At 52.9% G+C, this 27,963-nt stretch overlaps 12 protein-coding genes across 12 annotated transcripts; 6 read left to right on the forward strand and 6 right to left on the reverse strand.

The window, feature by feature from the left end:
• Nucleotides 1-109: 109 nt before the first annotated feature.
• Nucleotides 110-4,063, forward strand: CLUP02_08662 (2OG-Fe(II)oxygenase superfamily protein; the record flags this gene model as incomplete). Its single annotated transcript, XM_049287646.1, has 6 exons — nt 110-729; nt 807-1,668; nt 1,731-1,763; nt 1,818-2,215; nt 2,286-2,516; nt 2,581-4,063. 6 exons carry the CDS (start codon nt 110-112, stop codon nt 4,061-4,063), a joined length of 3,627 nt encoding a protein of 1,208 aa, XP_049144789.1.
• A 213-nt stretch (nt 4,064-4,276) lies between these two features.
• CLUP02_08663 (uncharacterized protein) lies at nt 4,277-4,642 on the reverse strand (the record flags this gene model as incomplete). The annotated part of the gene is made up of 2 exons (XM_049287647.1): nt 4,277-4,417; nt 4,487-4,642. 2 exons carry the CDS (start codon nt 4,640-4,642, stop codon nt 4,277-4,279), a joined length of 297 nt encoding a protein of 98 aa, XP_049144790.1.
• A 1,517-nt stretch (nt 4,643-6,159) lies between these two features.
• Nucleotides 6,160-7,720, forward strand: CLUP02_08664 (C6 zinc finger protein; the record flags this gene model as incomplete). Its single annotated transcript, XM_049287648.1, has 3 exons — nt 6,160-6,194; nt 6,266-6,385; nt 6,448-7,720. 3 exons carry the CDS (start codon nt 6,160-6,162, stop codon nt 7,718-7,720), a joined length of 1,428 nt encoding a protein of 475 aa, XP_049144791.1.
• Nucleotides 7,721-8,117: 397 nt separating this feature from the next.
• CLUP02_08665 (uncharacterized protein) lies at nt 8,118-9,934 on the reverse strand (the record flags this gene model as incomplete). The annotated part of the gene is made up of 4 exons (XM_049287649.1): nt 8,118-8,231; nt 8,310-8,650; nt 8,752-9,052; nt 9,239-9,934. The coding sequence occupies 4 exons, from the start codon at nt 9,932-9,934 to the stop codon at nt 8,118-8,120; spliced, it is 1,452 nt and encodes a 483-aa protein (XP_049144792.1).
• Nucleotides 9,935-12,380: 2,446 nt separating this feature from the next.
• CLUP02_08666 (ABC transporter) lies at nt 12,381-13,527 on the forward strand (the record flags this gene model as incomplete). The annotated part of the gene is made up of 2 exons (XM_049287650.1): nt 12,381-12,979; nt 13,041-13,527. The coding sequence occupies 2 exons, from the start codon at nt 12,381-12,383 to the stop codon at nt 13,525-13,527; spliced, it is 1,086 nt and encodes a 361-aa protein (XP_049144793.1).
• Nucleotides 13,528-13,692: 165 nt separating this feature from the next.
• CLUP02_08667 (glycosyl hydrolase family 35) lies at nt 13,693-19,462 on the reverse strand (the record flags this gene model as incomplete). The annotated part of the gene is made up of 13 exons (XM_049287651.1): nt 13,693-15,077; nt 15,126-15,717; nt 15,772-15,840; nt 15,918-16,028; nt 16,076-16,171; nt 16,236-16,268; nt 16,320-16,566; nt 16,630-17,226; nt 17,288-17,306; nt 17,491-17,834; nt 17,931-18,040; nt 18,082-19,162; nt 19,215-19,462. The coding sequence occupies 13 exons, from the start codon at nt 19,460-19,462 to the stop codon at nt 13,693-13,695; spliced, it is 4,932 nt and encodes a 1,643-aa protein (XP_049144794.1).
• A 433-nt stretch (nt 19,463-19,895) lies between these two features.
• On the reverse strand, nt 19,896-21,239 carry CLUP02_08668 (uncharacterized protein; the record flags this gene model as incomplete). The annotated part of the gene is made up of 5 exons (XM_049287652.1): nt 19,896-20,071; nt 20,175-20,271; nt 20,312-20,936; nt 21,017-21,116; nt 21,167-21,239. 5 exons carry the CDS (start codon nt 21,237-21,239, stop codon nt 19,896-19,898), a joined length of 1,071 nt encoding a protein of 356 aa, XP_049144795.1.
• A 103-nt stretch (nt 21,240-21,342) lies between these two features.
• CLUP02_08669 (uncharacterized protein) lies at nt 21,343-22,620 on the reverse strand (the record flags this gene model as incomplete). Its single annotated transcript, XM_049287653.1, has 6 exons — nt 21,343-21,484; nt 21,543-21,846; nt 21,925-21,953; nt 22,036-22,186; nt 22,238-22,370; nt 22,567-22,620. The coding sequence occupies 6 exons, from the start codon at nt 22,618-22,620 to the stop codon at nt 21,343-21,345; spliced, it is 813 nt and encodes a 270-aa protein (XP_049144796.1).
• A 175-nt stretch (nt 22,621-22,795) lies between these two features.
• On the forward strand, nt 22,796-23,623 carry CLUP02_08670 (uncharacterized protein; the record flags this gene model as incomplete). The annotated part of the gene is made up of 1 exon (XM_049287654.1): nt 22,796-23,623. The coding sequence occupies one exon, from the start codon at nt 22,796-22,798 to the stop codon at nt 23,621-23,623; it is 828 nt and encodes a 275-aa protein (XP_049144797.1).
• Nucleotides 23,624-23,786: 163 nt separating this feature from the next.
• Nucleotides 23,787-24,948, forward strand: CLUP02_08671 (uncharacterized protein; the record flags this gene model as incomplete). The annotated part of the gene is made up of 8 exons (XM_049287655.1): nt 23,787-23,813; nt 23,908-24,024; nt 24,092-24,139; nt 24,198-24,331; nt 24,397-24,453; nt 24,515-24,598; nt 24,672-24,737; nt 24,837-24,948. The coding sequence occupies 8 exons, from the start codon at nt 23,787-23,789 to the stop codon at nt 24,946-24,948; spliced, it is 645 nt and encodes a 214-aa protein (XP_049144798.1).
• Nucleotides 24,949-25,057: 109 nt separating this feature from the next.
• On the forward strand, nt 25,058-25,998 carry CLUP02_08672 (uncharacterized protein; the record flags this gene model as incomplete). Its single annotated transcript, XM_049287656.1, has 6 exons — nt 25,058-25,230; nt 25,287-25,374; nt 25,435-25,515; nt 25,596-25,710; nt 25,784-25,838; nt 25,899-25,998. The coding sequence occupies 6 exons, from the start codon at nt 25,058-25,060 to the stop codon at nt 25,996-25,998; spliced, it is 612 nt and encodes a 203-aa protein (XP_049144799.1).
• A 99-nt stretch (nt 25,999-26,097) lies between these two features.
• Nucleotides 26,098-27,954, reverse strand: CLUP02_08673 (uncharacterized protein; the record flags this gene model as incomplete). The annotated part of the gene is made up of 7 exons (XM_049287657.1): nt 26,098-26,164; nt 26,227-26,276; nt 26,394-26,449; nt 26,745-26,931; nt 26,996-27,202; nt 27,399-27,703; nt 27,792-27,954. 7 exons carry the CDS (start codon nt 27,952-27,954, stop codon nt 26,098-26,100), a joined length of 1,035 nt encoding a protein of 344 aa, XP_049144800.1.
• Between the last annotated feature and the right edge of the window lie 9 nt (nt 27,955-27,963).

Genomic DNA, 27,963 nt, shown 5'->3' on the forward strand with positions numbered 1-27,963 from the left:
CGACCTCCCCTTAAAGCGTCGCGTCTTGGTGCAATTAAGTGAATGGTATGAAGATTGATGCTGGGGGCCCTTTTCATGTGACGGAACCTTTGCTATATCAGACACTGTGATGGATTCCCGAGCTCCCACGGTTGACTCAGTACCTAAGACTGAAAAGGAACCCCAGGCGAGTGAAGCTATCGCAGCTCAGACGGCTACCACTGAGCCCAACACCAACGACAACGAGGTCGCCGCCGGGCCCAGTCGAACCGGGGACGCCGCAGCCAGCCACGGGCACGATGATGACACAGCATCTGTAGCCAGTAGCGCACTCGCAGAGGACTGGAAGCTCTCCTTTGAAGATGACCTCGCCGAGGCGCTTGCCGGCATCCAGACACAGGGCACCTTTGCCTCGTTCCACCCTCTGAAGCGCGTAGACCCGGACCTCTCCGTCCATGATGTCGGACCTGTTGCCCAGCCGCTGCCGGAGCCGACGGTGCGGCAACTGATCGAAAAAGCCACTCGTGCTCCGTTAGGTAAGGGGAGTGAGACCATTGTGGACACTGCTGCGCCCAACACGTGGGAGCTGGACCCCTCGCAATTCGAGCTCCGAAGTCCGCGCTGGCCGGCGGACTTGCAAAAGATATGTGCTGTTGTAGCGAAGGATTTGGGCGTCGCGTCGCCTGTGACGGCGGAGCTGTATAAGCTTTTGATTTACGAAAAGGGGGCCGCGTCCAAGGCTTATACCGAGTAAGTCTGTCTTTAGTGTGTTGTCATTTATGGTGCGTGAAGATGGATTAGATGGCTGAGACTACACGGGTCATCAGCACCGAGAAATGCCCCGGCATGTTCGGCACTCTCGTCATCTGCCTTCCCTGCGGCCACAAGGGGGGCGACGTAGTCGTCAAGCACTGCGGCGAGACGAAGATGCTCAAGACTTCAGGGGCAGACCAGTCCTTTGCGTGCTGGTACTCGGACGTCCACCACGAGGTCCTGCCCGTCACGGAGGGCTACCGCGTGGTGCTCACGTACAACCTCACCATCGACCCGACGGCGATGGCGTCACAGCAGCGGCCTTCTGCGACGCTGCGGAGGCAAGAGACTCGCGCGCTGCGGCACACGCTCCGGCGGTGGCTGGAGCGCTCCGAGAACGCCGGGATCGACCACGTCTACTACGGCCTGGACCACGAGTACGCCGAGGACAACATCTCAATTAAGGCGCTCAAGGGACGCGACGCGGCCGTCGTGCAGACGCTGCAGGAGCTTTCGGCTGGGCTCGAGTTTGATGTTCTTCTAGCGCTGACAGAGAAGATGGAGATGGGGCCGGCAGTGTACGAGGGCAATTCGCGGTATTCGAAAAAGAAACGGAGCCGGCGTGGGAAGCGGAAGCGGCCGATTGATCATTTTGGAGATTATGATGGATTAGATGGATACGATTCGTGTGGTGTGCCTTATGAGGATTATAGATCCAGCTCGGACGGGGTCGAGGAAGATCTATATGAGGCGGGCATGTCTCGTGACATTGTGGATGTGACGGACGAGTCGTTGTCTGTCAAGGTGCTTGTGGACTTGAGCGGGCGCCCGATACTCCGTGACATCGCGTTGGATTGGAAAAATATGCTTGATGCTAGCGAGTTCTTTGAAGGCGTTGAACGGAAGGAAGAGTATGAGGGATATCAGGGCAACTGGGTAGGTTTTCGATCCAAGGGAGTGGCAGGTACGTTCGTCATGTTAACAAAGATGAACTATAGGGACCAACAGCTACCCACCGGTACTGCGTAACAGTGAGCTTTCTGTTCCCCTTTCCCCTCGCGGCTTCTAGCTAATACTGGACTCAGGCCGCGCTCATCATTCGCCGAGACAAGATCCCTTCGTACCTCAAAGCTAGTACGAGGTCGGGATGGGATCACTACCATGACAGCGCTGTACTGGTCGATTACCTCACAGATTCGATCCTCAAGGCCTCGTCGAACAGCAAGTCATCGTTCGAGACACTCAAAGACGTATGGGATACGTCGGTCCCTCGTCCAGGCAGGCGTACCAAAAAGGCTGAAGACGAGATCCTGTGCAAAGTGTTGCGATCTGCTTTGGCTATGAAGGATTGGGACTTTTTCGAGAAGGTCAGCAAGAAAAAAGCCGAAAAGGGGCTGGACGGACCACTACCCGCGGGCTACTATCAATTACTTTACGCAGAGGTCTCGCAGGGCAAGGCGGACTTTTCTCAGATCAAAAACGGGTGCGTTCTCTCCCCGATATCCAGCCCATTCTTTCAGGTTCGCGTCCTAACCGCGTTATCGATGTTCCAGCTTGACTTCCACAGTATTCAGGGGTCGATATTTCTTCGAGATCTTCGAGGCGGTTAAGGCCTTTGCCCCTACCGATCAGCCCCTGTCTGACGAGATTCGGGAGTGGGCACAAGCAACGCTCACCAAAGGCCTCAAGGACATTGCCGATACCGCAATCTTCGTCCGACAAGATGGACTGGCTTTAGTGACGGGCGCTGAGAAGTATGCCGACTTTGGTTGGCTTTCCTCTGTGTAAGTATCTCCCAATAAACCGTAATCACCGCCAGACGTACATATGACTGACTCTCTTTCCCAGGACGATGCCATTGGTTGAGCAGCTACTTGTACGGACGCCAGCGTTTGCACTGGAGTTCCTGTCAGCGCTGCTCTCATGCGCTAGACGAAAGGCTTTCCCGGTGACTCTGGCCGTCAACTTGTACAAAAAGCTCGCAAAAGACCTCATCTCTATGCTCGATCTCGAAAGGGTTCACGGGCCCAGGGAAGACGACCCAGCCCACAAGGCGGCGAGATTCACATACGGCCAGACGGCGCCGTCTCCCCCCGACCACCGCCTCGCCTTGAATCACATCGCCCTAGCAGACCTCTTCTCCGGACTTATCAAGCTCGCATCCTCCCCTCCACAAGAGGACCTAGTCCTGCCACTGGCCCTCAAAATCGTCAGCCACGCCCCAAGAATGCACGCCCTCGACTTCCCCGTCCTCTGGATTCCGCTCCTACGCGAGCTCCTTGCCATCCTCGAAGCCACCAAGACGCCACTTGACACCCCGCGCTACCAGCAACTCTTCGCCGCAGCCCTCGAAGCCTACCGCGATAACTACGTCGGCTCGAGATCCGTCCGTCCGCCGTCTGGCCAGCTGGGGAGCGGCATGTACCTCGTGCAGTTCTGCACCTGCGGCGATTGCAGCAAACTGGACAATTTCCTCGCGAACCCGGCGCAGATGTCACTCCGCCTGATCATTGGCGCCAAGAAGCAGCGACACCACGTGCACAGGGTGATCGAGGAGCACGGCATCCGGGTCACGCATGAGACTGAGCGATTTGCGCCTGGAGGGCCCACGATGGTCATTAACAAGGTGGGGCAGACGGATATTGCGAGGCAGCAGGTGAGGGCCAAGGAGGCAGAGGAAGTCTTCAAGGCTTTTGATCAGACCAAGTTAGGAGTATTGCTGGGTGAGGATTATCCTGCTATTGCGACAGCATTGTGGCAGCGGCCGGTGAATCTGGTGCCAGGGCGGGGTGGTATCACGTATCCGCCGGCACCAATTCCCGCTCCGGCTCCGGCTCCGATTGCGGCTCCGGTTGCGGCTCCGGCTGCGGCTTATTTTCCCGCTCCTGTTCCTGCTCCAGGACCTGCTGCGGCAGGTTATGCACCGCCCGGGCACACTATTATGCCAGCAGTCGGGCCTGCGTGGGTTCCACCACCCACGAACAGACATCAGCCGATGACCGGGTCTGCCCGCGGCCCGCCGCCGTCACATTACAACAGGCCAGCAACCGGATCCTCGTCCGCTCCGCCGCCTGTGAGCGGTGCTCAATCGATGAATGGCTCAATAAATGGTCTCCAACCGATAAACGGGCCGGCACAAGTCCCTATAGGAATGTCAGCAGGACAAAGAGCTTTCGCGCCGACAACGGGCAGTGCGGGATGGCCGTCGCGATCCCCGCCCTCAGGCCGGAACGGTATGGGTGCAGCTGCGACTCCTGGGCCAAGTCGGCCTCCGCCACCTGTTGCTGGGGCGAAACGAAAAGCTGAGCCAGAGATTATTGATTTGACTTAGGTGGCTAGTCACTGGATTGGATCATGCTCTTTTAGCGTGCTGTTGAGATGTTCTTTCAGAAACTGCACCGCATGCACCTTGGTGAGCCGTCATGGGCTGGACTCGTCGGTCTTCACAACATCACGAATGAGTTGCGAGTCATGGCAACGTAACATGACCAACATCAAGTAGATTTCATCTTCAGTCCTTCTATTCCATTACTATAAATCACGACTAGTTCTTGGGACAAACCTTGTCCACCGCGCTGTTCGCACAAGGAAACGTGTCGGGACAAGTGTTGAAGACGTAGAAACCAGTACCACAGCACGTGCTGATGCCACCGCAGGAGTCCGCAGGGATGTTACATATGCCAGACTATTCATCCCCCCCACGTTAGCATTTGCATTCTCAGGTTTTGTTTGTTCCGGTCATTGTAAAACTTACCTCAGAAAAGCGGAAGTCGAACTGCGAGTCGCAGCAGAACCTCGTCTTTCCGATGTCCCCGCCGTCGCCTGCTAAGTTTTGGCAGTAGCCCATGGACCTAGCTGCGATAGCTCCAGTCGCGAAGGACGCAGCCGCGAAAACAAGTGTGGCACGCATATTGAGAGAGTTCTATACCGAAAGGATCGTGGGTAGTTGGTGGCAAAGTGTGACGAGAAGGACTGCGGTCAATTCACTTTCTCAGGGACTTGAACCTCATGTTTATATCGGTCCAGCAGACTTAATCCCCGTTAATGAGTAACGAATTCAAATTACGAACTATCCCACGGGCACTTAATATGCCTTCGAGTCAGGCAAATCGGTAACGGACAGCTCCGTAGTCCGCCTACTCCGTGCTGTGAACGCGCTGGAAGATCTGCGTTGACGAGAAGAGAGCTTGGGTCAGTGCTCTTAGCCAGTCATGCTTCACTCGGTACGGGTTAATATAAATGAAATTAGCACTATAGCCCTTCACAATAACTTTCTGCTCTTGCCGATCTTTGGAAATATGTTTCTACGGAGTTTTCATACGACTACTTCGGGATTCCTCTGTCTCCCAAACTCCGTATTGTGTGGACGTACGTGGTGTCGGTGTATGTGGTTTTTGGCAAGTCCGGCCTACAAGCCTAGTGCCTTTAGATAGTCAATACAGTACCTCGATTATCTTCGAGTCAATTGATATATCATGAACTTGCGAACGAGTAACGGATTGCTCTTTCTGGCAGAAACGAAGAAACTACCCATGCACAGCATTCCCTGAAGCTTGGGTCCATGCTACAAAACTTGGGGACTAAGGCAACGGGCCTTCCGTAAGTGCTTAGCTTCTTGAGGCAATTGTCATTTCGAGTCCTATAACGACTATTCTGGAACTAGTAGTCGGACATCTAGGGAATAAGGCTTGCTTTGGCTTTTATGATGTCGTTATCGCATCCTGCGAACCCGCTCTACTTGAAATGTCTGATTCTCAAGACAAGAAACATTAGAATTAGTAAGTGAAGAGATTTCAACTTTGTGAATGATGACATGATTAGGGAAGCACGTATGGATGATCAGTCACTCGTTGTAAGTAAGACCGTCCTCTGGGTCACTTATATTTCACTTACGCTGTTACTATTTACAACTTTACTTACCAGAAAACTCGATGATCCGTCTGCTCTCATGTAAATCCCACTGATCGTAAGAGGTTTGACCAGCGGCAATGATGACTTGTTGTAAAACACTTTTAGAACGCGTTCCCCTCACTTTCATTCTCAAACGCAGTCAGCGAATCAGGCATCGTCAAACCTTTCGGGAGTGTGGGATGAGAACGAGAAGTGGGACTCTCAGCTTGGGCCAAGACAAAATCGTGATGGCCCTCGCTCAGTTGGAAACCTGCAAGTTTCAGCCTAGTCTTCGCATATGTGATCGCCTGCGCGCTCTCAGAGTTATGCTCATCTGCACTCAATTGAAGCTACGAGATCTCGGTTGAAAGCTTTTTGACTGGAATCTTACCAATTGCAACCTAGCAGGCCGCATCGCACCGCGAGCCTGAGTCGCCTACCACGGAAGATGTTGGAGGTGTCGGAAAAGACAGGGGAGGTCCACCCTAAAGCCATCTCAAAGCATCAGCCACAGTATGTTCTCATCTCACCCTCACTATGTCCGATGATCGAACTAAGCTATCATGTAGCAAGTAAGCTTATTCCGCTACATTCTCCAATCCTGCAGTGATTGACATCATGGAGATGCTGTGTCAATGGACAGGCAGCTTGTCGAAGACGCAGTTGTCTCCAGCTTAGGTTGCGTCGGCAACCATCCGCGATCCCGCCGCCAGTCAACTGGGACATCTCAGGAACACCAACAGAAAGGGCCATGTTCCATCATGTACGCAAATGCACAGTTGCGGGCTTCGGGGCTATCTCTTTTCTAGAGAAGCTATGGCACAGTTACATCATCCCACTAGGATACTATTCCGACTCAGTCAAACACGGCCTGATAGCGTTGGGATGTGCACATCGAGGCTTCATAAGCGACTACAGAGAAGAAGACCAGGCTGCGGGCGCGCAAACATACGATGTGCTAGCAACCCAGCAATTCTCTAAGGCCATGAAGTTCACGACTCGGGATATGGAAAGGCTTTCGTCTATCACTCTCAGGACATCGCTCGTTTCTTGTTTGATATTCATCTGCTTTGAAATCATGCAGGGAAGTTACGACAAAGCTCTGCAACACCTTAGATCCGGCTCTAGCATCATGGTTGCCCTGTCCAAAGCGGCAACGGATGCTCAGGCAGGATTACCTCTTTCAGTGCACCAGAGATGCCTGGCTGAGACTGTCAAGGACTATTATGATCAGTTATGCGATCTTGCTGACATGTTCACCTGCTTGGGCTGCGATGCTGCCTACTTACTGGAAGAAGGCGAAGTCATTCCGGACCTGTCTTATTTCTTCCGGGGCAGTAGCAACAAAGATGCTTCCAAGCCGTACTCCTCGACCACCGAGGCTCGGTACGATCTCCACCTTGTAGACCGAGCTTTTGGGAAGGCTTTACGTTACAATGTCCGAGGTAGCATTCCGATGAATCCGATATCTTGGACCTCATTCTTGGATTTGCCAGAGAGCATGTCACCACTAAGAGACGACGACCTGCGGCTCGGGGAATGGCTTACAGCTCGCCATCTCTTTGATGTCTTTAGTAGTCGGCTTGCAACTTATACTGAGCATCTCAAGTCAAGCTCATCAACAACCAGGCAGCAGTTATGGGAGGCGCGGCTAATGTCAGTCATGCAAAAGGACTGGTCGGTCATCATCAAATGCTTGGAGGCCCCGAGCTCACAACCTCTGGATCGACAATTTTTCCAGGATCTTTTAGAAGATGCTGAATCGCTCATATATGCCGAGGCCGAGCCGATGCAGTATCCAGTCTTTACCCTGGGTGCGGATGTGATCCCGCGAATGAGCCTCATTGCCGGGTTCTCTGGTGAGCCGGACCTGCAGCAAAGGGCCATTTCGCTACTGTATGCCATGCGAAGGAAAGAAGGTATGTGGGATAGTCGGGAGATTGCCAGTTTGCTAGAGTCTATCTTGTTGGCTAGGGAAAGCAGCATCTGGAACATGGAGTATGAGAGGATCTCTCTTCCGCGAATAGCAGGGATGCTGTTATCGCTGAAGCTGTATGATGGTAGCAGTTCGTTACCTCTGGCTACGCTGGTAGACTAATGCTCTGTTTCACTGAGACACAATGGTTGTCTTTGTAACGTGGAAGAGCAGCCTGAAACTTTTCGCGAAATTTGCAGATAGCAGAGAACGCTCACTGCTATATATAGCATGACCTTGTTTTGCCTGTGTAAACCTATTGAAGCTCAAATGTAGCTTAGTAGCGGCAATAAGGCTAATCTGGCTTCCCGTGCCTCACATTCCCGCGTGTAGCCACCCTTATCCACCAGTGCTGCACGCAGAATTGGTAGGGAACGAGATGGGAACGAAAGGAATATGATTACTGCAGAGCACATCATGACATGCTATAGCTCTCTCCACTAGATTGCTGTTAGAACGATGACTCCCAGGTTCTCCCCGTCCTCTTCTCTAACTCCCACACGCTACGAGAGTGTTATCCCTACTCCCACCACGCTACGTCCGTCTCCCTGAAAGTGTTGCTTCCACAATGCACCTCGCCAAAAGTGTGGTGATGCGACATGGAATCGTCCACAAACCCGACCTTCATGCCAGCCTTTGCATATACCTCCCGCATGGTAAACTCTGAGAGGTCTCATCCCTCAACCACGGGGCCCCAAGTCTTGGGACTCACGTAGTAGTTGCCCAACACGACGCCGTTGATAGCCGCCGGGCTGAAGCTCACTAACAAATACTCGCCCTCCATTACCGTTTCAGTTAACGAGGAGAGCGAAGACACCTTGGGAGCCTTGAAAAGCGAGGGGATGCGAATCACATGATCCCGAAGAATAGGTATCTCAGCGAGCAGGATTCCCAGATTAGCATCAATATGTCTCTGCTTATAAGCGTTGACCTCGTGAAATGTCTCGCTTGCAAGAAGCTCATCGACTGTCACGGCCAGCTCCTCTTTCGTGATAGAAAAAGAGCCTTCAACAGACCCATTGGAAGAAATCGCCCGCACACCACCATGCGCCGCTGCTGAGGTGTTTCTGAGCAAGTCGAGAGCGGAAGTGTTGTCAGCGATACCAATCGTGAAGCCAAGTCCCGTCTCGTTGGAAGGTAGAAACTGGACGAACTCATCAACGTGACCGATGAGTAGCCATCCAGACTCAAGGAAAGAGGGTTCTGAAGCTCTTGGCCTTCCAAGAAGGCAATCGTAGCTTCCGCTAGCATCTTATCATAATGCTTGCCATGAATAATCCGGCCGGCAGGATATTTAACTCCACTCTTGGACGTATAAGGTAGGATCGTTTTGAGGTTGCCGTATGCGTTGATTTCTCGGGCGCCGTAGCCGCCGCGTCCCCCCTCAGGCTGGAAACCACCAACGCCTTTCCCGCGAAGCTGCTCAAAGACCTGTCTTTCAGCAGTACGAACTAACTGTGCAGACCTCAACATAATTCTGAGCAAGATCGGTTGGCCGTTAGGTCCAGGCATGCTAGCATATACTAGTTCAACAAATTCCTGGGCCTAAATATCGTCACTCTGATTGAACAGATATAATGGCTCCTTTGTCCCTGCCGCCTTCCGCGCTTCATCAAGTCGGCTGAGAAAACCGAGCTGTACAGGTTCAGACTCGTTTGCCGCAGTACTGACAAAGGCGCTGACACGTTGGAGATGGTGATGGGTCAGAACTGGAGCCACCTTGAGCTCAACGACGTCGAATATGACAGTGCCATTGGCGTGGACATCCAAATGCACCCATACTTTGCCGTCCCATTTTGCAAAATCCTTCACAAACTCACGCCCGTCGATCCCGAGAGTGATACCGGCTTGGACATGGCTTGCATTGAAGGTAAATTCAGGATCCACAAAGCTCCAAGAGGCAGTCTCGGCGGGGTTGGCGGACGAATCATTCAGGTAAAAGAGACGAACCCTTTCAGATGCGGCGTCAGGCGTGGCGTAGTTGTGGGAAATAGTGTCGTCTGAAACTTCCAATGGGATCGTCTTCAGGGGAGCAACCAGGCTTGGCTCAAGGAGTAGGTGGCCAGAAGCATCGTGACAAGATGCTAGCTCGTGATTACTGATAGGGTTGCCCTGAAGATCCTGATTAGGACAGCGTTTGAGAGAGTCGCTGACGTTTGGAAGGAAGATGGCGCCGCGAGAAGGGGTCCAGAATGCTCTGTCCGTGGCGTCGCTGTCATCCACGATACCGTCACGGTTGGTATCTGCGAGAATCATAGGCTTAGGTTGCTGGCCATGAACTGCTCCGAATTGCAGCGTGACCAAGACAATGGCCACAGCCTTGGCTGATAGATACATCTCAAGATAAGTCTGCTTAGGAGAATAGTCGAAGAGCTCATGTAAGACGCCGCTGGTTGTGTCATTCCATACACTATCTAGCTGGGTTGTATGATTACTCTTTATATTAAAGAAGGACACGCTCACAATGAGTGCGATCATCGAAAAGCATTCGACGGTAATTCCAGCCTTCCTCTCCAGAGTTTCCCTTCAAGATACCGGCATCCAGTATTGAGACCGTAGATAGTAGCAATCACGGTTAAGAAAATCATTTCCACCAATAAGTCGCGTCGCTACGCCGTTTTAGGAAAAATTGTACGTGAGATGCGCTCACGATATATAAAAGTCGGTGTTACTATCTTACGAAGCAACATTGACTAACACATGCAACTGGGGTCGGGGCCGTGATCACCGGCTCCGGATCCAAGGCCCAAAGGACCATAAACCCTCCCCTATGCTGGCGGAGCGTACGTCATGGCATCCACTGCTGCCCCGTTGCCGGCTGCACTATACTTGTTGACTTCGCCGAAATTTTGGCCATGTCCGTAACTGCAACTCTTACCTCTCAAATAGTCTGTTGCCAAGATCAATTGCCCCGACTTCGAGCCTAATCTCAGGAGAAATTGAACCCTTCCCTTGCATCACACATCAACTGCAGCGGAATAATCGAAACCCGAATACTTATGGATAATGCGCCAGGTGCCTAGCTCGGTACGTTTTCTTCTGCTATGAATCTCTTGATCTCAACTAGCTACCCAATAGGTGTACCATGAATGAACGTAAGAAAGTAACAGTCGATGTTATGGAAGACAAGAAAACATTGCCCTCATAGACGTAAAGATACATTGATGCCATAGCTGAGACGGCATGTTTCTAATTGCTGCACTTCTTGAGGCATTCGTCCAGTTTGCAGCTATCCTCGATTATCTGATAAACACGCAGCGACCAACAAAGAATAGGCTTGAGCAACAAAGTCGTAGGCAACGGCTATGTTGCGATAGAAGATCAAGTTGCCCAGAAGAAGTCACGGAAGACGCGCGTTTTGCTGACTGTTGACGGACCAAATGTTAACTTTGGATCCTCAACCCCATGCATTCCTCGATCCCGATACTCTACCTAACAATACAGGCTCGGCCTTCTTCTATCACTTTCGAGCATCCAACGTCCCCAATTTTGCGTTGCCGCCCTACTGCGCTTGTTTCCGGGATCGACACGTTCTGCCCTTGAGCAATGCCATCCCAACTGTCAGATGTGCCGCCGCAGCTCCCGGCGTGGGATTGCTCAACGAGCTTTCTTACTTGACCTTCCTGAACCTTCATCGTATGACGCAAATAGATGTCTACAAACTATTGCTGTTCAGCATTTTCGTTCTTTTAGCTTTACAGCGATGATAGAAGACACCGGAGACGTACGTTGAGTAATCTCCGCTTAGCACATATGCGTGGGGTAGATTGATACAGTAACAGTCTGGCCAGGCTAATTCAGCCACGACTTGAGATACCGGACGAGAAGTTTGGGAGTTCTAGCATGTTTCGACAATTAGCATGTAGCCGAGCTGCCATGAGGTCGCTGGGGTGTTCGCCGCCAAGCCTTCCGTCTACCTCAAGCACAGTCAACACATTACGACTGTTTTGCTTGACTGTAACCGTACATATTGTAAGTCCGATGTTGGATTCGGTTTCCGTGAGAAAGGTGCTATGCATTCGGCCGAGCCGACTGAGAGGTTCAACGTCCGGTAGATATCTTAGCCGTTACCAAGCCTTGTTGTAACGACTTGCTCAGTAAGCCGCCTCACAATGTAAGGATGTAGCGAGCATCGCCCTTGGGGAATTAGCCTGTTTGAGAATGAATAGACCCTCTCATTGGTCGGCGGTATACTAGTCGTGATCAAAGATGCCCGATGACTATGTGAACGGAGGCAGTGCTCAAGGGGCTTGTAAACTATGATTTACGGCGACTTGTTACCGTTTTCGGGTTCTATGCAACTGTTCCCAACCTGAGTCAAGACCCGCGCCGTTACAGTTGCGAGGGACCAGATGTAGGTAGTCTAGTGATTAAGCTTAATTTATCGGATGATCTACTACAGGCGTAGTTGTTTGGGCCACAGTCGATTTCCGGCCATAAGCTTAAAACCGTTGTTAGTGTCAGCAACTTTATCCGAGTAGTCGAGTAGCCTCTAGCCGATCATGGAAACGTAGAGGAACAAAGTCGACGTCAACCTTGTCAATGGCCTGATGAGATCCAAGGACGAACAGCAGCTTCACTAACTTTACATTCGCCAAGCCATAGCCTTCGTGTGCTAAGCTCGACCATTACGCGTTCGCCAAGTACTCAGCCTTTAGTCCATCATGTGTATTGATAACGATCATCGTCTCGTGAGTATAAGTTTACTGACATCGGACGAACATCAAGTCACAATGCACCATCTCATCAACTGCTCTCACATCAATCACCCGTCCATTTCAAGATGCGTCTTTCACTCCCGTTGCTGTGTGCTCTCCTGGCCCAGCAAGTCTCCACGGCTGACATCTCTCTCGGCTTCAACACCCCACAAGTCAACGAAAACCGCACCATCGACGAAATCTACCAAGCCGCTCTAGCCGAAGGCGGCATCGTAACATGCTGGCACGGCGGCGACGAAGTCACCCAACAAGACGGCCTCAAGCGCGCCTTCGAGACCCGGTTCCCGGGCATGACGCTCAACATCACGGTTAACCGCTCCAAGTACCACAGCGTCAACGTCGACAGACAGCTCGCCTCGGGCAGGCCGCTCGAGGTGGATACCATCATCCTCCAGGCCCTGCAGGACTACCCCCGTTGGGAGCAGCAGGGATCGCTCCTGCATTATGCTCCGAATAACTATCTCAAGGTGCTGGCGCCGTTTCGTCATGTGCGCGCGGCGTACTACGGCTTTGCGATGAATGCGTGGTCGACTGTCTGGAACACGCAGAAGCTTGCGAACCCGCCGCGGGAGTGGCCGGATTTCTTGAAGCCCGAGTATAGGGGCAAGATTGTCCTGACGCACCCCAGTGACGACGATGCCATTGCGTACATCTTTGACCTCGTGTAAGATACCCTCAGACGCTCCTTTTCTTCGAAGTGGCAGAGTGCTCACTTCTTCTTCCAGAATGCACCAGTATGGTCCCGAGTGGTTCGACGGCCTCCTCGCCAACGAGCCCCGCTGGGTCCGCGGCACGGGATCACCCCTGGCTGTCCTGCGCCAGCCCAACAGCACACAGTCCGTCACGTTCACCGCCAGCATCGGTCTTCGGTCCTCGGGCAGCCTCAACGCCTCGTTCCCGACGGAGGGGCTCTTTGTCAGCTGGCCGAGGTCTGTCGCTATCTTCAAAGACGCGCCGCACCCCGAGGCTTCGAAGCTGTTTGCCAACTTCCTCCTCGATGATGGGTTCCAGCGCAATTCTTCTCAGTGGAGTGCTCGGAAGGATATCACGGCGCCTGGCGGCTACCCCGGGATCCTCGACATGGATACAACCAACTCTGCCGAGTATCTCCGATTCATGTCGGATCGCGGTAGGGTGGAGGCTCTGAGGATGATGTTTGAGGATAAGATTGGGATGCCGCAGGGACCTAGTCCTCTCGTTGATGACCTCTAAGACGCCAGATGACCGAGAGTGTATTTTCTTTCGTCTTGTATCGAATAGACAGAAATACAGTTCCTGCCGAGAACGCCTACGCACTCTCACGATCATAATAAGAATAGAAGCTTGATCTGCAAACACCTTGATTGCTTAAACCACAGGGCTGTATGTACTACGAATTTACAAGAAAGAAAAAGTGTCCACCAAATAGTCATAATATGCACCCGCTCGCTGACTCCAAGCCGGCGCCTCAACAACCTTAACCTCTTCGCGACCGGTCGTCACCACCTCGCCGACATCGAGTCGGAAGTTCTGCACGCGAGCTCCAACGTTGCCGAGTGCCCAGACGGCTAGACCAATGTAGTTGGTCCCCTGGTACCGGAGTATGCCCTCGGGCACGGGGAACCTGGTCTGCGGACCGATATTGCTCACGTACCGCCCGTACTGGAACCCGTTCACGTACAGAATGGCGCGGTACGCACCCGTTCCGTTTGACGCTGCGATGTCGTCAAAGACGAAGGAGAGGGGCACGTCGAGGTCCGTAGCGGGGATTTGCAGATCCAGTTTCGCGGCGTAGAATGCCACACCGGGCACATCTGTCCCTTCGAATGGCGAGCGTTGTGTGTTGAGCGCCGATTCGGGTGGAGACGGGAGGTGATAGCCCTGGCGCTCAATAAAGAGCCCGCCCTCATTCAACGGGCCGCGAGCCCTATCGGCGTAGCCCTCGCCGCCGAGATTCCCCGTAATTTTCCACGTCGTGACGTTCGTTTGGGCGCCGGATGGGGACGTGATGCTGTAGTCCATGATCCCGCGCGGGGTTTTCATCACGTCCGCAGGGATGACAAAGTTCTCCTCCAGGCCAGTGGTGTCGACGAGGACAGTCAGAACATACGTTGCGCCCGCGGTGAGGTTGGCCAGGGTGTAATTGGAGGCATTATCGCCCGCGGCGTCAGGTCCGTTGGCGAAGGAGCCGATAAAGGTGTCGTTGAGCCAGACGGAGCTCGCAAAGGCGGAGCCGCCCTGGGTTGTGATGTCAAGCTTGTCTTCTGTGCCAGTTGAGGTGAAGTAGCCCCGGAAGACGAGCGTGCCGGCGTGGAAGCCGTAGTCTGAGGCGAAGAGGGAGACGGGAGTTGTGAGGTTGGCGATTGTGTTGTTTGTGGTTTTGTGGTCGGCGAGAGGCCACACGGAGTCATCGTAGCCTGCGCGAATCTCAGGGAGAGAGTCGATGAAGGTCCAGTTGAGTGATTTGAGGTCCGGTACGGTGGGTGCGGCACCCGCGAAGGCTGGATTCGCGATCCAGTTGGTTAGATTGTTCGTTGTGTGGTCCAGTTGCTTGCCGTTGACTTCCAGCTTGGTGACTTCCGGCTCGACGCCAATGATCTCTATCTCAGTGGTACGGTTGAAATCCGCCTGGACTCTAAGAGTGCCATCCTGTATCGAGATCGATCTTACCAAGTACCCGCCATTGACGATGAGAGAGTCTGGATTCATAATGGACGTGCCGTACGCCGGTTGGCTTCCGCTGGGCTTATCGGGCACCCAGTAGTTGTATGCCGAGTTGCGGTCTTCTCTGTGTTAGTCGCAAGGTGGTGCAAAGTAGCTGGTGTACTTACCCAAAATGTATATAACCAGGTTGTCAACCTTCACTACCCGTCGAGTGCTTGATGTTTCCCATGCCAAAAGCAGAGTGTTGTTCACATAATTGTGATCAACGCTGGTGCCCTCAACGAGGACAGGCGTCGTGGTCGATTTGATCGCTATCTCGTGCGTCTCGCCAGGTCCACTGTAAACGACAAGAACCGTCTGGTTCTTGTACTGTTTCCAGGTAAAGATCTCCGCTGTCAAATACAACAGAGTCGTGTTCCCAACCGGGTAATCCGTGACAACGATCTTCGAGTCACGGCGGGTAAGTTGCAACAGATCGCGGGACTGCGGGATCGTGATGGTTCCTTGCGACGTGGGCAGACGAAGCGTGTAATCGGTCGTTGCAAGACTGTTGTAGTTGCTGTGCCGGACCACGAAGAACGAGCCGTTCCCGTTACCTAGCAGAGGTGTTACCGTGATGTCTGGAGTTGCGCTGTATACACCGACGGTCAAGTTTCCGGGCGTTGCAGTCAGGTATGCGGGCGAAACTTTTAAGAACTGTGCCTCGAGCTTCAGCTCAGAGTACTTTTCCCTCGAGACAGTTCTCTCCTCCGTGATTGCCTTGAAAAGCGTCAGTGAGTCTAACAGAAACAGATCAATCTGCCTTATACTCACGGAGCCGTAATCGTACGACGTGTATCCTCCCGGATGCCCCAAGTTACCCCAATTGGTGCCTCCGAAGATCTAGTTATTCGTCAGTCTCGGTCTCTCATTCCCCCTACCTCGAAGTAACTTACCATATAAATATTATATATAGTGACACCAGCTCCAAAGTTGTTCTTGTAAAATACGCGCTCAAACTCGTGATTAACCAACGCCGCACACTTTTCGAACCCAGGCCCAGCGTAGGGGTCAAAGGAACCTCCTTGAAACTGCAGCGAGTAAGCTAACGTCTCTCTATTGCTCCTTGCAGGCCTACCTCTGGAATCGTGAAAGGCGTGCTTGGGCTTGTTTGCAAGTGTAGTGCGTGGTAGGTGGTTGGTAGAGCGTTATCCGGCCACGTATTCGGGTTTGCCTACACCTCGGCGGTCAGTTCCATTTGCTAGACTTTTGAGGAAGGGTTTCAGGATGCTACGCACACAGTTAAATCCAAGCGGGTACGCATCAAAGCCCTTTAGAACGTATTAGTCTTAGGTCTCTGTGACAACTTCAGGGTGGCTTACATAAATATCAACGGCGCCTACACCCGTTCCCGGTGCATTGTGGCCCGCTGCTTTGGCGTCGTTGCTGATAAGGGGAACGACAATCCCAGCTTTGCGAGCCTGGTCGATGACATACTGGAAGTACGGCCCATCGGCACTACTGCCGTCTTCGAAGTTGGTGTACTCGTTCTCTGGCTGGAAGAGTATGACTGGGCCACCGTTGGTGATTTGGGCCTTGGCGATGATGCCGCAAATATTTGCCATGTAGCTGGTTACCATCATCAGTTACTGATTTTACCAACGAACTCCTTCAAGTTACAAAAGGCCTTACTTGTCCGTTGCAGAAAGGAATTCGGGGTCCGATGTCCTCAGCTTCGCCTTCAACCTCGCCAACCAACCCGGAAACCCACCGCCAGAGGCCTCTGCGTTGATATACGGACCGGGCCTCGCAATGAGGTAGATGCCCGCCTTGGTCGCGGCGTCGAAGAAGGGCTGGAGATCAAACACGCCCTCGGCGGTGAAGTCACCGGCCTTGCCCTCGAGCAGCGCCCAGTCGACGTAGAAGGAGACCGTGTTGAGGCCAAGGGCTTTCACCTTTTGGAAGACGTCGAGGTACAGCGACGGGACGGGCAGGCGGAAAGGGTGGATCTCGCCCGAGAAGACCATAACCCGCTCGCCGCGGACGAAGAGCGAGCGCTCGTCCCATGTCACGATGTCCTGGAGCTGGTCTCTCTTTTCGTCCAGGACTCTTACTACGGGAGCGAGAGCGAGAGACGAACGAACTCCTGCCTCGAGGCTGCTCGCCACGGATGCGGCGGAGCATAGCCCGAAGCCTAGCGAGGCGATGGAGAATAGAGACGGCTTCATGTTTGACAGGTTACCCGGGTGGCGGCTGTCAAATGGGGGAGAGAAGGGTGAAAGGACGGGACTAAGAGATCACCCGGGTGCCGTCCGTACATGATATAATTATTAAAGTCACAGCCTCGGACATTTGCAGCTGCGCGAACCCTGAGAGTCATCCGGAGACCAATATCCTTCTAGGTGCTCTAGCGCCGTTCGATCATGCGCAGATGATGCGGATAGTTGAGGTGTGCGTAGTATTGCCCATCGTTCGTCCCTTTCCCCTCTCCTCCATTGCCGGCAACAGGCATTAGCGGTACTGGAAGCATGATATGGGCATATCCGGAAGAACAGGTGTGATTAGCTTCGCATACGAAACGATCGTCCGATGCCCGGTTGCTGAGGAAAGCTTGGTCCACGATATGCAAGCCAATTTCTGCAGCCTCGAAGTACGACGGATCCTGAAAAGAGGTTGGCTGGGGATTAAGCTTCGCCGGCTTAGCCCGCGCGAGCCGTGCGGAGACGTGGTAGCGATCGTTGGAGCATGTGGAGGAAGCGGTTCCAACAACCCCTCCTTTGACGTCCTTGACTTGCTTTACCAGGAATAATCTCGGCCGATTGTGTGCGGAGGCAGATCCGACTGTAAAATGCGACGGAAAACAGGCGTATGAGCCAGTGATGATCGTCTCCGGTGACCTATCTCGAGATCAATTAACGCGATGCCCGTTTATTGTCCGCAGAGCCGGGCTTCCCGATATATCAAGTGCCGAAGGCCGGAATTTCTTTGATTACGACTGTCTGGTCGCATTCAAGCTCGTATCCGTCGCCTGTTGGTGATGATCCGGCCAGCGCAATGTAACCTTGCTGCTCATCACGGCCAGTTGGAGCGGGCAAGCAATTGACTAATCGAATTCAATGAAGCTCATATGACGCCATGTCAAACAAAAGTCCAATCCGACTCCTCATCGGTGCTGGGGTCCGAATCAACCGTCTGCTCATCGAAGAAGCCGACTGCTCGCCCGTCCTTCTTCCAGACCTTGCCGTCCTTCATGACAAAGCTGACCTTCCTCAAGGCTCCCTCGTCTTCTCTCGGGTCCGCGTCCAAGGCAATGACATCGGCTCGGTAGCCCTTCTCGATGGAACCAAAGTAGAAACCGCTCTTCTCCTTACCGCAGCTTTCCCAGCCTCCCATCACACATGCTTCCAGCACATCCACGACGGGAACCCCGGCCTGGATCATGAGTTCCATTTCAAAAGCACCTTCCCCGTGAGGAAACGTTCCGGTATCGCCCCCGGCAGCAAGACGCACACCGAGGTCGTGTGCCCTTTTGGTCTTCTTCGCGATGCTGCTGAAATCAGGCGAAGTCTTCATGATCCCGAGCGTCGGGACGAAGATGGTACTACGGCGCGCCATTTCTCGAAAGACCTCATCGGTGGCCTCTTGGCAGTGCTCAACGGTGTCGACGCCGGCCTTGATAGCCATGAGTGCGCCCTTGGCTGACCCTGCGTGGCACGCCACGGGTAGCCCGCCTAGCTTGGCTTCCTTGACGATGGCGTCCATCTCCTCTTGATTAAACATCACCACAGTCGGGTTGGGCTCCGAGGGAAGAAACGGGATCGGTTCCTTTGAATTTGGGAATCGCATCACCTTGCGCCGATAGTCCGCGTAGAACTTGATGATGTCCGCCCCATCGGCCGCACGACGCCGGACAGCCTGTGTCACGCCTACCGGACCGTCGCACGGGTCCGAAATGCGCGGTAGTTTCGCCCACGAGTTCTCGTGACGGACCTCGTAGGACCCAGTGCTGGCGAGACACTCGGTGGCCACGAAGAGTCGCGGGCCGGGTACCAGACCTCGGTTAACACAGTCTCTCAGGTTTGCATCGTATGAGCGCAGCCCTTCGGTGCCCAAATCTCTGTATGTGGTGTAACCGGACAGAAGGGCAACACGGAGATGATTTGTAGCACGAACGATTCTCTCGACGACACTTTCGTCGCGCATCTGGACCGTCGATGAAGCCTCACTAGCCAAGGTTAGCTGAATCAAGGACCTTGTGCCACGATGATGAGGCTCACTCGTATGGATGAAGAAACACGTGTGTATGCGCGTCGACAAATCCTGGCATCACAACCTTCCCTCGCAGATCTATATCATGACTTGTCAACTCGACATGTTTGGATCGCTGCCGGTCATACACATCTGCAATGGCGCCGTTCGTTGGATCGATGACAATCGAGATATTCTTGTCAAAGGTCTTTTTCCTTGGATTGAACAGCAATGACGTGTGTATTGTAAATGGTCCATTGCCCTGTCTGCTACACATTTTTGCGGCGTTACAAGGTCTTTTGATAATACAAGCGAGTTCCGGCTCAGGTAATGTTTTCGGGTTGCGAGACTCGTCAGTAATATAGCAAAGTCAACAAAGAGTGCCAAAGTAGACTGCAAAATGAAACACCTAAATGATTACCGTCTGATGATGTATTCACCTGCGGGCGAGATCCTAAGCTAGCTGACATAGGCAGCTCGACTATTATAAACTCCCCGCTGAAACATGCAAAAAGTTCAAGGAGAGACACGCAAAGGGACTTTGGTAAATAAAGCAATCTCGTCTCCAGATATTCACCGCTGTATGGTTGGTTATCGTATCACTGTATCGAGAGGCGACGCACACTTCTAGTGTACGATTAAGGATTCAATGCGTGGGTTGACACCGGGAGGCTGTAAGCTGGAATGCAATGCTTCACATCATCGTTGCATTATGCGGGTGTCCGTGAGTAGGCGGGTCCTCCGACGCCGAGATCCGCGGAAGGACAGACCTGGATCCGAAATGATGCTTGCTGCGGACGGATTATCGTTCTACCATCGGTTGCCTCTTGTGCTCTGTATCCGTACGCAAGGGTCTCCAGTCTCCTCCATGGACGGAGTGTAGACACTGTGCCGGGATGTGGGAAGAAGGGGAACCCATGACAAGGGCGCTAGGAAACAGAGCTTCGAATAAAGGGTACCCTGAACTGTATAAGCTAGGCGAAACGCACTCGTTGAGTTCTCAGTTTCCTTCAAACAGCTGCTAGCTGAGTGGTTCATCTGGAGGTTGGCCATTGGGTGGGAAAATGACGCATGACGGGGCACCAGCTGCATGCCAACAAAAGGGTTGAACAGAGCTGTTGCTGACAGTTCGAGATGCTTCGGGCGCAGTCTGAACGGTATTCTCAACATCGTCATCCTGCAGGCCGTACTGTAACAGTAGTCCTGTTGATTGTTGTTGCAGGGGCCCTCGGTGAATTGCGAAGACCCTCGAGCGCGGAAGTGACGTCGGCCGCCGCGGAAGGCAAATCTTATGGCCCAGTGAGGCGATGCCCATCGTCCGAGAAATTCTTGACCCCTTCCCCATTGACCCCTCACATACTCTAGGGTTGTTGTCGGCGTCCATATTAGCATACTGCGTACGGTAGGACATGCGTGGTGCGACGACGAATGCCGAGTTCTGGAAAAGGTTGTGGAATCCGGATTCTTGGACGGGGCCGGGAAGAATGACGAATGCTGGGAGGGGCCCGGGGGACGGTGGAGACGTGCTTGGAAGACCCTGAAGGAGAATTGGCCGGGTTTGGCACGCCAGGCTGGCAGAAGCGGAGGCGGTTGGAGCAAAGAGCGACGGGTCGATGCTGAAAATAGAGACAAGATCGGCCCTGAGCAGGCATGTTGCATTGCCGTGGATGGGGACAACCAGTGGCTTCATTGCTTCAATATTGCCCTGGTATTTTTTTTTTTTTTTTTTGCCATCGTTCCATTGGTGCCGGCTGGCAATCCATGTGTGCGTTTGTATGCTTTGCTTTTGCTGATGCTTGGTTTTAAGCATCTATGAAGGGTTTGATCCAACGGCACATGCCATATGATTGCCGCTCCTTTCCATCCTGGATTAGACAGACCAGCACAAAGCCTGATGCCTATCCCATCGTCATCGTCATGGTTGTCTGCGACTGCAACGGCAGTTCATGGTGTCCTGCATTATGTCAGTGGTGTAGTCAACGGTTCTTTGCTGCCGACAGAAGTTTTTGTTGAACAATAGACAGACAGACCATGGTTATTTTTGGGATGTTCATTGTCTGCTGATGAAAGGAAAAGCGCGCCATGCAAAATCGGATTGCTGCATTCAAACGTTTGGGGCTTGCGGCTTGCAGAAAAAAGCTCCTGATGGCAAACACCTCAGTCGGCGCCAACCGCTACGAGGAATGCGGCAGAGTCAGCGGTCGCAGCGGGCTGGACCAGTCTCTCAAAGTCTGGAGCCATCTGACGGGCTAGAAGGGGCCGTCCAAGCCGTTTTTCATGGGCACCAACCATTCGGCCGCTAAAGACTGCTGACAGCTGGGCTGCTTCCTTGGGGTGTTCCAACAACTCCCACTGACCTAAGAGGCTCGGCGGTATTCTCGGTTATGTCGTGGACTGTTGGAGGCGGCGAATAGACGATTTGACTGAGCGTTTGAGCAAAGGGTCGTGAGCAGTGAGCTGGAGGCTGAGCCGTGTAAATCTCGAGAGGTGAGGCCGTGAGGGTGAGGGAGACTTCAGGAGGGCAACGAAGGGTCTGAGGGTGAAGCCATTTCTGATTCGCCGAGAGACGAAGGAAACGAGAGAGACGTACTGTGTACGTACCTCTTAGCATTGATCGTCGTGTGCCACAGTGCCCCGTGTCGGGCCCAGGGTTCAAGCCATCTGGCCAATCAAAAGTATTCATCGCGCGAGAAGCGGACAAATCTGAGATGGGTAACCTGATGTCTTAGGCCGTCAGACCGCCACCACGTTGTCCCTTGCACCAGAATCTGGCAAGCATCCACAGCCACTCACCCCGGTCGCTACCGGCTCGACCTCCCACCTCTAAGTTCTGCCCCCCCCCTGCGCAACGTTGCTGGGCAGTTTTCTGCTTGGAGACTTGAGGTTCCCTTTTCTGACGCTTCTTGGCCCAGGAAGAAGCCAAGAACAGCCACCACACGGGTCACGGACAGTGCGACGGAGGAAAGAAGAAGTGGCCCGGCCCTGCATCCCTGGTACCTGCCTGGACCCGTGGACCTGTCCCCAGCGCTCTACTGCGTACACAGTAACCCACCAGTGACTGCCCACTTGGCAACCGCACCTGCCTTTTCACACTGACCACCCTCTTCCGCCGCTCCAGCTCGAATACGAGTCTTGTTTTTCTGACCTCCCGCTCGTTCCACTCCAACGACCACCCCCCTCAAAACCTATCCCAACTCATCCCTCACTTCATAAAAACCATTCACTCGCTTTTCCCTATCGTCACCTTTGATTCCTTCCTCTCGCTTTACTCCGAGTGATTTCCGCGTCACAATCAACACAAAATCGCCTTTTACCTTTTGTCAACTTACCGGTCGCTTCCGCCCTCCCACCCTGACCCGTGCCGCCCTCCTATTTTCGTACCCACCCGGCACGTAAGAACTTTCCGAGAATTCCAGACGAACCGACTCGACTCATCTCAGAACCTTGTGTCTTTGACACCACCACCAAAGAATTTGGTTGTCGGCACACAAACGAACGATTCTTCAATCTATCTGACCGACCGAGAAAATTATTTCTGAAGTCGGCTGACTTGATATATCCATTCTTGAAGCACCACCTACCGTGAATCTCGTCATCCACCACAGTCACGATGCATCCCCAACGCGCCATTCAGGTCCTCGCCCTCGCCTCGGTCGCTCAGGCGTCATGGTTCAACTTCAACAAAGCCGAGCCCCGCGATGGCCTCCTTAAGAGACAATCGGGAACAGCCAGCGGTGCCGAGACCACATCGACTGCCGCTGCTCAAACCACCACATCTGCTGCTGCCGTAACTACAACAACGACTGCTGCTCCGGTCACCAGCACCACTGTCGCCGTTGTCACTACCACATCTCCCGCTGCCGACCCGACCACATCCGCCAATGCGCCTGCATCAAGCACAACACCAGGAGCCACGGCTGCTCCTACAACCCTGAAGACCAGCACCACATCTGCTGGCAGCAACAACGACGGGACCACCAGCGCAAGTGCCGCTTCTTCCACCCACTCCACCACTGCCGAGCCCGTTACCTCCACCATCAAGACCGTCATCACCACCACCAACTCCGCTGGTGTCGCAACTTCCTTCACCTCTGAGGCCACCGTCACGAGCACGCCCGGTCTTAATGAGGCAAACTCTGGAGACTCATCCTCTGGCATGTCGTCCGAGACTCGCAAGACCGTCATTGGTGTCGTTGTTGGTGTCGGCGGTGCCATTGTTCTCGGCGCCCTGGGCTTTGTTGCCTGGAGAATTTGGGGCAAGAAGAAGCAGGCTGAGGAGAACGATGGCCTCATGGAGTACAACAACCAGTACGGCAACGAGCCCAAGAACGAGATCGGGAGTGCCCAGGGATCTGGTTCCGGCCGTACTCCCTTCCAGTCGACTCTCGAAAGCTACCACGCGCCGAACCAACAAGTCAATGCATCGTCCAACTTTTAAAGATGTTTGTTGTTGCGACTTCCAATGATTGTTTCTTGCGACAGAAAGCGTTGATTCCCCAGTCCTTTCCACACGGATACCACACTCCTTGATTTCTCTTTTTACTCATTTGTTACGCTGGCCTTTCCACCAGTCATGCGGAGTTTAGGGCCGCCAGATCATCATGGCAGGCATGGTTGCATATCGCAAGGTCTCCGGACTAATGGATAGAAATATGTACATAGAAGGCTGAAAATTACTCTTCTTTGTCGGCTGGGCTTAGGATGATCACTTCACTGGACTAGTGTGGGGCTTCAAACGAGTCGCGCATCAGGACAGGGCATCGATACCAGCAAAGACACACGGCAGAGACCGCAACAAGCAAGTCTGATGGGCAGCCTTCTAGGCCCGTCGGCTTGTACGTACGTTAAGATACAACTTTAATATCAGGACCACCAACTTTCAAACAATTCAAACAAACATTGAAAGGCAAAGAAGAAGCACATACCACATGCAAAAATGACGCAAGTGAAGCCTGTTGGCTGAAGTGGCCGGGGGTTGAGGGAGAGAACTGAGTTCAACCGACTGATTGCAGCCCCTCCTCCCTCTGAACTCTATTCCATTCTATCTTTCCCGATATGATCGGCCGTCATCTGAGAGGGCCAACTGCCATCTGATGAACTCCATGTCTCCAAGCCAGCATGATCGTCCTTTTTCGGTTGCCGTCCCGTCTGGGCAATATCACGTGGACACAGCAAAGCTAGGCCATCCGTAATATGATTTCCCCGTCTCAGTGGTGTTTCGGGTGTGCTTTGTGGTGGTGTTGCGGTGGTGTTGCATCCCAGCTTTTTGTGGGCAGCCGTGGTTGGATCTCTTTCCGCGTTTCAGGTTCCCTTTGCTGCTTGCTGCAAGGCCCCAGTTCCAATACCTACCTTCCCCCTCCCGTGCCGTGCATGTGTCGCAGCGCAGCCGCGGGCGCCTGTTAATCGGAAAAAAGTGCTGCTAAGGTTTAAGGAACGGACGTTAGGTTGTTCCTTTTTACTTTTCTACTCCTCCAACGTCTTTTCAGTGTTACGATTTTCTACGTTCGAGCGCTGCGCGTCGCCAATCCACACTACAACTCCTACTGCGCTTCGTTGACGACGCTATATACTACGATTCGACGAGGTTGAGCCTCGGAGTTACCATTACAACGACATATTTCTAATATTGCAATCCGACGAGCTGGTGAAAGGACGGGGCTAGGAGACTTTATCTACGACACGAGAGGGAGAGATATCAACTGGGTTACGATTGCAATTACAGAGCAACGATACTCGACGAAAGCAACCAACGCGATCAATTAATCAACCCGAAGGAGAGCAAACCCGATAATCACACCCGAAAGGACATCATAAAAGCGAGCGAGAAACGCCAAACTACTGTCGGTCCACGACAAAGATCAGAGAGAAAGCAATGAGAACGTCAACTCTCTTCAACGCCCTATCGGGGGCCGCCGTGGTGGCGGCGGGTGTGCTGGCGATGGACCTCGGCGACGAGATGCGCATGGGATGGAAGTATGGCCTACTGCCGCGGCAGACGACGCAGAACCTGCAGACTTTCGAGGGGAATTTGGGCGGTGTACAAGCGTCAGCGGTATGTGATTACATCCCTATCTCTCGGGATGCTCTTCTCAACACTCGAGCGAGAATCGAGATCCTCAAGGGGGGAGCAAACGCTTAGCTCCGGGGAGAGGTTCGGTGTGGCGTTCAATGGGTGGCGCTGTTTCAGGAGTAGGATGAGGGAATCGTAGGACGGAACGTTGTATGCTGACTATTGTGGCTTGGCTACAGATTACCAAGTCAAATTACCCTAGTAGACCGTTCGAGGTCGACGGTGATACTTTTGTGAGTTTCTTCCGCCTGATCCCCGACGTTCTCTACCGGAGACAGAGGGGGAAAAGGGAGTGTGTTTCTTATGGGAAGCAAGCGTGCTAATGCGTGCTCGGTTATAGCCCGACTTCAACACCGCCGCGGGCCGATCTTGCGACAACCAGAAGAACAAGTGCTCACAAGCAGCCAACAACGGGCCGCAAAAGTTTGAGGTGACCAAGTGTGACGAGCAAGCTGGTGAGTTTATGTTATTCTTGGGGTTGAAGGTCCCTTCACACGTGAGGACCACGATACTAACACCAGGCGGCAGAGCAATGCAAAAATACAATCGACACAATCACAAAGCAGAGCTTTAGCGACCCAGTGTTTTCGGGTACGGTGGGAGATTTTGACATCTTTTGTGATCCTTGAGAGTCTCATCTGAGTTGGTCGAGCGACATGTTGGTTGTCGGCGGCCGCGGTGACGATGGTATTGCTGTCTTAAGAGGCTATGTGAATGGAGTCACGTCGGCATGTGTATACTGAGAGATGGGTAAAGGGAGCGAGCGAATTAGGGAATGAGGCAGCAAGCCAAAGGGGTTGGCAGAGGTGTTGATGGGGATTTTGAGTTGTACATGTTAAAGATTAGTTTGGTGTTATAGGTCCCTCGAAGCAAAGATCGAGGATGATGTCCGGCGGGCATGACGCTCGGCTGTTGATGAGGTTGTGGAGGTTATTCTTCTTCTTCTTATTCCATGAATAATAAATCATGACGAAATTTCAATTGTGCTAAACATCTTAGGATGATATTGAGAAGCGACAATCTAGAATCGTTTGTTGCGAGATGTGATCGTGATTATGATGTCTCGGAATGCCTTCACTTTTGATAGCAAATAATCAAAAGAACAATAGTTTTGGATGCAGCTGTTTCCAAGTCATACCTGCCTTTTGATAATGACTAGGAAGTGGTGCCTCTTCCTGGTGACATCAACACAGGCTGTAGGTTGGATTCACTTCTTTCTTGGCGTCCCAACTCCTAGTAAACCCAAACCCCCCTCCCCCCAACCTATACGTAGTTTCTCAAATATGGAGAATATCTAAAAGAACGAGGAAAAAGTCGTTTCGATCGAATTCTTCTCCTAAAAGGGTAGCAGCTGTAGGAACAAGTGAGATTCCGACCCGACGGCGGACAGGGGCTCTCTTTCTCGAAATAAACCACATGGGCACTAAGATCCGTTCGTCTAATTAAACACGTCCCCCAGGTTCAACGCTGTTCCGGGGAATTTACCAACCTGCCTTTGTTTTTGCCCCGAGCTTTTCTTCGGTTTTCGCGTTTTGTGGCCGGCTTCCAAGGGAGCAAGACAATATGGAGTATTGTCTTGGGTCAATGAATCGTAACCTCACAATCGAAAAGGCGATTTTCTTGTGCCTGGCTGGGGCGGGGAAGGGGGAGGGAGAGTGCAAGAGGTTGAGGCAAAACTAGGCTCATTAGACTATGCAGACCTTTACCTGCCACCTGATGACATGCAGGAGAGCTTCTCACGGACAGTCTAGTAGGAAGGGATGGAAACCGAGGATGAGACGAGACGAATCGACGACATTCAGCTCCGATGAAGGTCTGGAGATCTGTACCTGCATATTTTCGAGTTTGGACCGAAACTGCAGTAGTGTCGTGGGAGAAAAACGTGCGTTCAGGGGGGATTATGGATGATGGACGGACGGATGACAGCAGTAATTTGACAGGTTGGGGCTCCCGTCATGCAGGTTTGCTTGGTGGTACTTTGATGTTAAGCTGTTGAGTTAGTGAACGCTACTACTAGATAGGACAAGGAATCATAACATGGCTTGTTATACCTTCCACGTTTATTCTAGAAGTTCGAGTCTGCGATATTGGATATTGGCGGCATGGCGTTCTTTGACGAAGTAATAAGTATGCCAGCGCCAACTTTGACGCTGAATTCAGTAACGGTAGCTATGTAAACACAGTGTCCCTTTGGATCCAGGAAGCTGCTTGCAGCCGAACAGAATTGTCCTTTCAATGTAGACAGACATAATGTAAGCAATCTGGCAATCTGAGCACGAGCGTGACGGGCCGGACATTCGAGCCAAAGGCAAATACGATGTCGTCTAGGAATCCAAGCGGCGGGGCCTCTCATCCGGCGGGAAATCACCCATAGCTCCAGATGCGATGCAGTAGTAGGGGAGGCGATTTCTGGGGGTAATTGGTCGATGGTAATAGAGTACATTCCTTCTAGTGTACAATCATGGGGGTGTTGGATGTATTGGAGTATCAGCCAAACAAGGCGAGATTGGGCTGGTCATAGCTCGGTCCCGTGGACTGTCATTAAAACAAAGCTGGGCCGCTGAGTGGCCCATCGTGCCGTCGTCGTTCCTCTTCGCCCCGTGCGTGGTGAGTGGAATCGTGTGGATTGGACAGCCTGTCCCTGGCGACTCGCACTCCCCCGGTCCATCCCATTGGAAAGCGGGCAGGGGAGGCCCCATCTCTTCCAA

Source organism: Colletotrichum lupini, chromosome 4 (genome assembly GCF_023278565.1).
Source record: "Colletotrichum lupini chromosome 4, complete sequence".
Classification (NCBI taxonomy): Eukaryota; Fungi; Ascomycota; class Sordariomycetes; order Glomerellales; family Glomerellaceae; genus Colletotrichum; species Colletotrichum lupini.